This window comes from Nicotiana sylvestris, chromosome 2 (genome assembly GCF_000393655.2).
Source record: "Nicotiana sylvestris chromosome 2, ASM39365v2, whole genome shotgun sequence".
Lineage (NCBI taxonomy): Eukaryota > Viridiplantae > Streptophyta > Magnoliopsida > Solanales > Solanaceae > Nicotiana > Nicotiana sylvestris.
In genome coordinates, this window is record NC_091058.1 from 10,027,468 (window position 1) to 10,038,419 (window position 10,952).

Below are 10,952 nucleotides of genomic sequence, written 5' to 3' on the forward strand. Positions count from 1 at the left end.
CTGGACTAGTTTTGGGAATAGGGTAGAATACGGTTCACCAATGGGTGTAAAAGTTTGTCTTCTGGGTGGTTCTTGAGGACGGAAACTATTTTGGGGTAGTTGTGGATTATAGTGGTTTCGGTAAGGAGGCTGATTTTTGGGAGGTGGAGGTTGGCTCCGATTGACTTATTGCGGTGGTCGAACATAAGGCTGAGTATTCATGACCGAGTATGGCTGAGGAGTATAGGCCAAATGTTGGTGAGGGTAATAGTGTTGCGGGGTCCTCTCTGAGAAAAGGAGTCCGGGAGTATAGTTTCTCCTTGTACCCGACGATGCCATGAACGTTTCTTCCCTTTTCTTTCCCTTTGCTATTCCTCCAGACCCACCCTGAATGGCTTGGGAGGTAGCTCTGATAGCAGATTGGATTAGAATTCAATCCGTTTTAGCCCATTTTCTACCATTTCTCCGATCTTAATTACTTCTACGAAAGGTTTTCCCGTGGCCGACATCATGTTTTGGAAGTAATCTGATTCTTGAGCCTGGAGGAAAGTAGTGACCATTTCTATTTCATCCATGGGAGGTTTTACCCTTGATGCTTGCTCGCGCCATTTAATAGCGTATTCTCTGAAGCTTTCTGAGGGTTTCTTCTTCAAGTTTGACAAAGAATTCCTGTCTGGCGCGATGTCAATATTATACTGAAACTGCCTTACAAAATCTCTGGCAAGATCGTCCCAAATGTGCCATTGAGATATGTCCTGATCCATATACCACTCCGAGGCTATGCCCACCAAGCTTTCTCCGAAGTATGCCATCAACAATTTTTATTTGCCGCCAGCCCCACGCAATTGGTTGCAATACCTTTTGAGGTGAGCAATGGGGTCTCCATGCCATCATATTTCTCAAGCTTCGGTGTTTTGAACCCTACGGGCAGGTGCACGTGAGGGAACATGCACAGATCAGTATAGGAAACACTCTTCTGCCCGCTTAAACGTTGCATATTTTTTAAACTCTGCTCGAGGCTCCTCATTCTTTTTGCCATTTCATCTTGTTCAAGAGCTTTGGGATTTTGGTCTTGCCCAGGCCTAAGCTCGTATTGAGGCTGCTGAGGGTGAGTGCTGGTGGTAAACCAAGTTGGTTCCAGCGAGAAGGATGGTGCTTGAAATGTGAATGAGGAAGAGTCAAAATTAGGCCTGTGTGTAGCGGGTTGTGCCGCGATTGAACATGGCGATGTAGTGAATATGTTTGTAGCCACATCTGTCATTGACATCCGGGGATAAGAATCAGAGGGTGATCCAGCGGAGTGGGCCAGAATGGTAGGGTACCCGAATGGGGTAGTTGGATAACTTATGGGGACGTTGGAAGTCCCACTTGTCCTAGAGAACAGCTCGGGGAATCCAGGGATTACACTCGGCGACTCTTTTCCATTGTTCCAGTCATCCAACATTTCCAACATGCAAAGCCGCAAGATTCTGTTTTCTTCAGCAGTTGCTGATTCGGAAGTTGGGATGGCCGAGATTGAACTCTCTTCGGAGACAGGAATTGTTGGCAAAGGAATTTCTGAAGACATCTCTACACTTCCCTTTGATCTCGTGAACTAAGTGTGAATACTTCCTCTCGACTTAGTGACCGGCAGCTGAACACTCCCTTTCGACCTCGTAAAGTATGAATGTGAGACCAGACCTCCACCAAAACCAAACCACCTTTCTAAAAACCTGGACTTAGCAGCAAGTAAATGGTTAGTTTGAAACAAATAACAGACATGTAATCTCACGTTGGGGTGTGATGCACCTATACAGTTAAGTGAATTTCTACATGTTTGCATCGATGGCATGCGTCATTCCGACTTCTCTTTATGCTCCCCTTTATTTATTTTTTATTATATTTTTTTTATTTGAAGAAAAAAAACGTGACCGGATCCGATAAGGATTGCCTACGTATCACGACGCCGCGCAAATTAGATCATTACGTAGTTCAAGACAAACAAGTGTAAAAATAAAGAAACATTTTTATTAATACTAAAACAATCTATTACAAACTAATATTTTTTTTGAAAAAGGGAGAATAACAGACTTGAAATAAATACAAACTCAACAACTACTGATACACCTTGATGTGAAAAGACAAACAAAAGACGCCAAGACGGGAAATACAGACTCGACCTATTAATACATTAATGTTTTAAGAATTGGTGCCCGCGGGGCATCGTTCGGCCTCACCGCGGGCTTAGGTGCGAGGTCCCTTTCAAGTTTTTCCAGCTCATACATGGTCTTCTTGACATAAATCATCACTGCCGAGACAAAGGTAATGCGGGTCATATCTTCGCATCGTAGACACCTCCTAATGATGGCATGATCAATGGTCTTAATCTTATCCCTGGTTTGCCTCTTTTCTATGAGTAGGCGCTCTATTTGATCATTACGGGCCTTTAAAACCCGACAATCCTGGAGATGTTGATTCTGCCACTGCTGAATTTCTACTTCCATTTGGGCCAGTAAATCATAGCAATGTCTATTTTCAACTTCAAAGGTTCGGGCTTGCTCAACCGCTCTGCCCTTAAGAGCGGCCACCTTTCTCTTCAAATTGGCAATGGTTTGCTTATGATCCCTTTTCAACTGCTGCAGGTACCGTTTGCGCTCTTCTGTTCATTTTGCCCAGCGTGTCTCGAGTCCTGCTATGGTATTCTCAAGATTCTCCGACTCAATCCGACACTCACCAATTTCCATTTTTAAACCTTTTATCAGTCGCTCATCCGACCGGCTCCTTTGTTGGTTATCAGCGGCTATCCTTATCTGCTGGATTTGGGCCCTAAGCGTCTCGTTTTCCTGGGTCAACCTATTCTTTTCTCCTAGATCAGTAGCAACTTGCACGTTGTGCTCAAATTTTAGACCTTCAATTTGTTGTTTCAGCTTGCTGATTTCAAACCGATAGCCTTTTTCTTTTGCTAACCAATCCCATTGCTCCTGTGATGACTCGGCAAAATTTAGGATATGGGGTCTTTTAGCCTGCCTTTTGTGCTCAAGTTCTCTTCTGTACCACACAAGGTACCTTGGTGCTACTTCACCTTTGGCCCGATCCTGCACGCAAGTGTCTGCTTTTAAACATTGGCATTCATTCCAGATCTGGCGGACTTTTGCTTCAGGAAATTGTCCGTCAGGGCTAATCTCAATTGCTTGAGCACTAATATCTTCCTCGTGTGGCACTATCTGGCATCTCCCGAGTTGTCTCAAAACTCGATAGGGCGCGTAAGGCTGAATGCTCTTAAGCCCCATCAATAGAAAGTGGGTCCTAGCGGTTGGCATATATATGACCTCATCAACAGGCAACCATCCCAGTGTCCATTGTATTTGGCTGGTGGTGAGGGTTCGAAAGAATGACGTCCATGCCGTAACTCCCTCAGGTAGACTGACCTCCTTGATTCTCGTGTAAAACTCTTCTATGCAAGTCTTCTTCGAGGAACCATAACTCAAAAGCTCGGAACGGTGGCAGAGATGTTCAGTCATCCATATTTGTAGCAGCAAATTACACCCCTCGAAAAAATTCCCTCTGGCTTTGCAGGCTGTGAGAGCTCGAAAGATATCAGATACTACCATAGGCGCGAGAGTGCTTTCATTCTAAGTGAGCAAAGTACTGACGACCCCGGATATTTTCAGATCAATGTTTCCGTCTTTCCTCGGAAACACCAAAAGGCCCAAAAATGTTATCATGAAAGCCACTCGTCTATGCTCATCCCACTTCTGACGGTTACCTTTGCTGCATAGCTTGTTAACCGGATTGTTGAATCCTCCTACATGACCGTATCTGTCGTATATGAAGCGCGGACTACAAAAACCTGCGACCAAATCTCGGTTATGGACCGTCCTGGGTATCTTTAATGAATCTAGAAACCGATGCACAGTGACAGCTCGTGGGGCAACCAGGTATTTTTGCCTTAATGGAACTTCAGCATTTCCGATGTACCCGACTATTTCCTCCAGAGTTGGGGTGAGTTCAAAATCGGAGAAGTGGAAGACATTGTGTGCCGGGTCCTAGTAGGTGACCAAAGCTCTTATGATATCTCCCCGAGGCTGGATTTCCAATAAACCCGTGAGACTTTTCAGATATTTCTTGACCTCATCTTGCCCTTCACTACCTAGATCATCCATCATAGCCGCAACTTGACAGGGACTTTAGCCATTATCGAAAAGTGTTTATTTTGCATTGTGCTCATCCTGCACATTTATTAAGGTGATTTAAGTAAAAGATTATTTGACTCAAAGATGATTTGACTATGTTTTAGAAAGAAAGATCCGATTTTCAAACACGGCCTTTCAGCACTTCGGGGATGAAGATTTTAAGGCTATGAGGGTCAACTGATCAAAAACTCTAAAGGATGATCGAAAGTGGGCGTTTATGCAAAGTCAGCCTTCCGCCGTCTCTTTCGGGAACATTTGGCTATTTTTGACAAAGCAATATCACTTGATTTATTTATGACTTTTTTTTAAATAGTATCCCGACATTGGGAGCACGGCCTCACAGAGCCTCGAGGACGAGGATTCTAAGGTTGTTGGGCAAATTGGTCAAAATTCAGAAAATGACCAAAAGCGGCTGTTTATGCAAAGTCAGCCTTCCGGCGCGTCCCTTTCGAGAACCGTCGGCTACTTTTGACAAAAGTGGCATCCCCGACTCATTTATGATGAAATTAAAATTCTGACATTTTGGCTATTTCTGAAAAAGGGGAGGTTGGACCCGATGAGGGTTGCCTACGTATCTCACACCCTGTGAGAATCAAACCGGCGTAGTTCGGGCGACCGTGAATAGAGTAAGTAAGCTAACTCTTTTTTTTCTTTTTGAAAAAAAAAATATTTTTGTTTGAATTTTCATTTGTTTCTCTTTTCTAAATAAGAAAGAAAATATTTGCTTTGGATTTTGGCTGTCGCCTCTTAATTTTCGAAAGAGGTACTTTTAAGAAAATATTTTGGATTTTCGAGTTTTTTTTTTCCTTTTTTTGTTTTTAAATTTACAAAAGTACTTCTAAAGAAAAATAAAAATATTTTTGGATTTTAATTTTTAATTCTATGAGATTTACGAAAGAAAGTCTTCTAAAGAAAGAAAGTCTTTAAAAGAACGAATATATATATATATTGATTCTTTTTTTCTGTTTTTATTTTTATTTTTTGGGGAAAATACTTCAAAATAAAGGAAACCTGTATTTTAAATTTTGATTTTTATTGATTTTTTTTCTTCTTTTTTTTTGTATGAAAGATATTAGAAAGGAGGAAACCCTTTTTTTTTAGTTTTAAAACTACTTTTTTATTTATTTTTTGTTCAATAAGTATTTTCCGAAACCGGTCAACATGCAAGTCTGCAACAAATAAATGTGCAAAACAAACAGGATGCAGCAGGATGATCTTTTTTCATTTCAGGTTGCTTTCCTAGACGGACTCAACCCCTATGTTGAGTCCCCTATGTCAAATGCAACATGATGCAAATAAGCGTTCCTACTAGAGATCCGGCATGAGGTTTTGTTATACTAGGTTTATCCTGGGTATTTGTTCTAGACTGTGTACCCGAGCGGACAACTCGAGTCGAGGAGGGGGCTACGTACCGGGGACCCGCGAGATCGTCCGGCTTTGTAACTTGTCCGGCCTCTTTCTTATTTCAGGTATTGACACTAACAGCATCCTAGGAAGCTCAACTCTATTCAAGGACATGGATGAAGCTTTTGAATCTCAAAGATGGCCTTTAATAAGAGTTCAAGCTAAAGAATTACAAAACAAGATCATTAGACTTCAAGTGCAAATGAAGAAGTTATTAATTGGGAGGAAGAGCTCAAGGATAAAGGATGTGAATTGGCTAGGTGATAGCATCAAGGACAAGGATAGAGTTTTGGAAGCTCCAAGGCCATATACAAGATCTCAAGCTAAAGAGTTGCAAACTAAGGTTGCTAGACTTCAATGGCAAATAAAGAAGCTTTTAATTGTAGAGGAAGAGCTCAAGCCCAAAGGAGATGAATTGTCCAAGTTTTACAATTATTTGGTAGTCCAAATTGAAGTCCAAGAGGAGGAAGATTGGGTTACCAAATCAGCCCTTGAAGTCCACCAATAGGGCTCAAAATGACCTTAAAAGAGGTCCAAAAGGGGGTGTTTCAAAAGGAGCCCAATTGGAGTCCAAACCAATGGCCCAAACTAATAGTTTTAAGGCCCAAATCTGCCCCAAAAGGATTTGGCCGCCCCCCACTTAATTTTGATGGCTTTTGTTACCCCTTAGGAGCCACCTACCTAAGTTTGATGGCTATTGTGACCCCTAGCAGCCCCCTACCTAATTTAGATGACTTTTTAGCAACCCCCTACATTATTTTAAGTGCTTTTAACTCCTATAAATAAGGAGTTCTTCTCATTCATAAGACACAACATTTATTGATTAAGTATATCATACTTTGAGAGTTCTTTTGAACCTTTGTTACTTGTGCTTTGAGATTTATCTTTCAACCTTTACTAGTTCTTAGTTCAAGGTAGTAAGATTACTTCTCTTTTATGATATCTTTGATTCCTTTGTGGTATTCTTAGAAGGCGATTAATACTAGTTATTAATTGTTGTCTCAAGTTACTCGTAAAGTGGTCAAGATCCGAATCTATTGTTTTGATTTGCTTTTTAAGTAAAGGCGTTTGATTTCTTCCATAAATCAAGACGTTGTTACTTTGATCTTGTCAAGGCTATAGAACTTGCGTTCTTGGAAGTTCTTGGAATTCTTTCCTTGAATTCTTCCCATATCCTTTATTTTCATCTCTTTAATTCTAGTTGTTCAATTCCTTGTTGTTATTGCTTCCGCATTTACTTCTCAAATTCTTACTCTAATTTGGATTCCCGACCTAGTTGTTATCAAGTGGTATCAGAGCGGTTTTATCAAGATTTCGTTCTTGGTAAGTCTTGAGATTTCTTGAATACTAAGAGCAAAGAAAAGAAAAGAAAAAAAATTAAAAAAAAACGAAAATTAGTTTTTAGAACAAAAAAATAGAATTGCGTGCTCTCCGGGATATTTCTTTTGTATCTAATTTGTTACCAAAAATTAACAAAGGAAACAAGAAGAGGGGATCCTAGATTTTCTTACTCTTTCTAATCTAAACATATAATCCTTTCGTTTTTGTTCGCGTCATGTTTCAACCGAGCCTAATAGTTCTAAGATTTGGTTTTTCTTTCATTAATTCCCCAAAAATCTGAATTTTACTACTAAGAACTTCATACGAGTTGGTTTAACTATAAATCTACAAAGTATTTTGTTCAAAGGTCATTTCGAGAAAAAAAAGAGGGTAAAGTGTGTGAGAGAACATTTGGAAAAAAAAAAACAAAGAAGCCAAATTTGAGAGATACATATTTCCTTTAATCTATGTCAAGATATCTCAAATAGGTAGTTGCAGTGGAAGGAGTAGATCTATGACTCAACAACTTGAAAGGTCGATATTACAATATATCGAATGGAAAGAAGACAATGGTAAAGTTATTTTTCAAACAAGAGCTAAAGTGATGTCTACAATTTATACCCTTAGAATTGACAAAGCATTTAACTATAACTTAATTAGCACTTATATGGTTGAGAAATTGAACTTGCCTTGTGTTGAACATATTGATCCCTACATGTTGAAAGGAGTAAAGGTAGATAAAAGAGTGTTATTACCATTCTCTATTGGAAGGTATGAGGATGTGATTTGGTGTGATGTCATTCCCATGAATCGTTTTCATATCTTGTTGGGAAGGCCATGGAATATCTATAGAAGTGCTTCATATAGTATCGAAAAAAATAGATACTCTTTTGAGGTTAATGGGAAGAAACTCAGTCTTGGACCTTTGACTCCCTCACAAATTTGTGCAGATGAAAAGATTGTTAAAAAGAATATGGAAAAATACGAGAGAGAAAAGAATGAGAGGAGTAAGGGAGTGCATGTTGACATTCCAAGAGAGGAAAAAGGAGAGGTTGTCTTGAGTAAAAAGAGTGGGATGTCAAGTGAGGTAAACAATGATCTTGAGAAAAAAGAAAAGAGAGAAAGCAATAAGAGAAACAAAGTCTGTGAGGTAGAGAGAGAAAAACAAGAGAGATTGAGTGAAGGAAAAGAACTCTTTAGTGAGAGAAAAGAGGCTAAGGGTGAGGAAAACATTAGTCTTGCGATAAAAGCCAAAGAGAGTGTAAGCAAGAAAAAAGTTTCTTTACTTCCTAACCCATTAACTCTTTCTTGTTTTAGTTCTTGTGATTTTGTGCAGCCACGTGATGAAATACCTTTTGAAAGGAGTGGTGAGGCGCAAGAGATGGTGGCAAAAGATCCAATTGGATTCCAACATAAATTCGGCAATATCAATTCTTGTTGGATGGTGGAAGACAAAAGCTTGATTAAATTCTTTGTTATTAAACCTTTTGACTATTTCGATTCTTATTTACAGGGTTATGACATGGAGTTGCCTAAAAGCATTGCTAAGGTGGAGCCATTGCATAAAAGAATACAAGGTGATGATGTTCCATTGGTAAATAAGTCCAAGTATGGTATGTATAATTGGTTTATTTGCATTCTTGGTCTTTCTAGAACACCTAAGGTATTTTTGGAGGTAATGAATTACACTCTTATTTCTTATATTGGTGACTTTATAATTTTTGTAGATGATGATATTTTGATGCACATCAAGTCATTAACTATAATATCTAAGTTAATGTGTAAGAGTAATTCGCTTCCTTTTGAAATTGTGTATGACATAGATGATTACTTATTCCAACTTGGTGGAAAGAGGCATGGAATTTCTGTGAAGAGGCTTGCAAATGAGTTAAATATTTCTTCTTATCTTATTCAAGTGGCTAATGAGTTTTCATGTGCTAAAGAATGTGATCTTTGTTATGTGATGGGGAGTCATTCTTCAAGTCATGTTCATTGTAAGATTGTAAAAGTATTTGTTTCTAGTAAAGAGGATATGCATGATTGTTGTAATACTGGTGATCAAATACTCTTTCATGTAGAGGAATCCATGAGATTTGTAATTGTAGTTAGTAGTCTATATCATGAATGTATCTTGTTTGATAAATGTGGTAAAGGTACTTATATTAAATGGATGTGTAGTCACTCTTTTATAATTTCTTTGTCATGTATACTCATGGACTGCCGTACCGACAAGATCGAATTGCAAGTTCCATTGCATGGTGCATCTAAGAGAGGTTTTTATTGTATTAATCTAGGTAGACATAAATTTTATTGGGATGATGATGTCCATATGCTTTATAAGGGAGTATTTATACCTATTAGGATTGATTGGGTTAAATGGACACATTGTCACTATCTTATTTTATTCCTACCATTTTTCAGATTAGTGGATACCATTTACTAGTGCGTGTTTTCTTTTTCTTGCAAGGTCAAAATTCGAGGACGAATTTTCTTCAAGAAGAGGGGAATGATAGCATCCTAGGAAGCTCAACTCTATTCAAGGACATGGATGAAGCTTTTGAATCTCAAAGATGGCCTTTAATAAGAGTTCAAGCTAAAGAATTACAAAACAAGATCATTAGACTTCAAGTGCAAATGAAGAAGTTATTAATTGGGAGGAAGAGCTCAAGGATAAAGGATGTGAATTGGCTAGGTGATAGCATCAAGGACAAGGATAGAGTTTTGGAAGCTCCAAGGCCATATACAAGATCTCAAGCTAAAGAGTTGCAAACTAAGGTTGCTAGACTTCAATGGCAAATAAAGAAGCTTTCAATTGTAGAGGAAGAGCTCAAGACCAAAGGAAATAAATTGTCCAAATTTTACAATTATATGGTGGTCCAAATTGAAGTCCAAGAGGAGGAAGATTGGGTCACCAAATTAGCCCTTGAAGTCCATCAATAGGGCTCAAAATGACCTTAAAAGAGGTCCAAAAGGGGGTGTTTCAAAAGGAGCCCAATTGGAGTCCAAACCAATGGCCCAAACTAATAGTTTTAAGGCCCAAATCTGCCCCAAAAGGATTTGGCCACCCCCCACTTAATTTTGATGGCTTTTGTTACCCCTTAGGAGCCACCTACCTAAGTTTGATGGCTATTGTGACCCCTAGCAGCCCCCTACCTAATTTAGATGACTTTTTAGCAACCCCCTACATTATTTTAAGTGCTTTTAACTCCTATAAATAAGGAGTTCTTCTCATTCATAAGACACAACATTTATTGATTAAGTATATCATACTTTGAGAGTTCTTTTGAACCTTTGTTACTTGTGCTTTGAGATTTATCTTTCAACCTTTACTAGTTCTTAGTTCAAGGTAGTAAGATTACTTCTCTTTTATGATATCTTTGATTCCTTTGTGGTATTCTTAGAAGGCGATTAATACTAGTTATTAATTGTTGTCTCAAGTTACTCGTAAAGTGGTCAAGATCCGAATCTATTGTTTTGATTTGCTTTTTAAGTAAAGGCGTTTGATTTCTTCCATAAATCAAGACGTTGTTACTTTGATCTTGTCAAGGCTATAGAACTTGCGTTCTTGGAAGTTCTTGGAATTCTTTCCTTGAATTCTTCCCATATCCTTTATTTTCATCTCTTTAATTCTAGTTGTTCAATTCCTTGTTGTTATTACTTCCGCATTTACTTCTCAAATTCTTACTCTAATTTGGATTCCCGACCTAGTTGTTATTAGGGAGTCTCGACCAGCAAGCACATCCCCGAAGATGAGAAGAGGAGGGTTTCGACATAGTTTATATACAGTTCAGATAATATCAAAGCGGTAAAAGGCAACATTTAGCACGTTATGCCCAAACATGTAATAAAGATCAGATAATAAAGCCAAATATAACAATTATTCTAAGCTCGCATTCTTGAACCCTGAACCAGAGATTCTGGGTTCTTTCCACAGCAGGGTCGCCAGAGCTATCACACCTCCTTTTTGCGTGCCAACCCCGAAGGATAAATGCGTGAGGGAGTTTTTCCAATTTAAGTGACAATATTCGAAATGAGATTATTTATTTAATTCAGAGTCACCACTTGGGAAAGGTTTGG

General features: G+C 38.9%; 1 protein-coding gene across 1 annotated transcript; it reads left to right on the forward strand.

The window, feature by feature from the left end:
• Window positions 1–6,832: 6,832 nt before the first annotated feature.
• Window positions 6,833–10,096, forward strand: LOC138886298 (uncharacterized). Its single transcript, XM_070167383.1, has 2 exons — window positions 6,833–8,452; window positions 9,343–10,096. The coding sequence occupies exons 1-2, from the start codon at window positions 7,390–7,392 to the stop codon at window positions 9,813–9,815; spliced, it is 1,536 nt and encodes a 511-aa protein (XP_070023484.1). The 5' UTR covers window positions 6,833–7,389; the 3' UTR covers window positions 9,816–10,096.
• Window positions 10,097–10,952: the final 856 nt, after the last annotated feature.

What these genes read in the sequence shown, in the direction of transcription:
- LOC138886298 (XM_070167383.1), top strand. Translation starts at nt 7,390, where the DNA reads ATGACTCAACAACTTGAAAGGTCGATATTACAATATATCGAATGGAAA. An exon ending in ATTGCATAAAAGAATACAAG is followed by an intron (nt 8,453 to 9,342) that starts GTGATGATGTTC and finishes TTTTCTTGCAAG; the next exon opens with GTCAAAATTCGAGGACGAAT.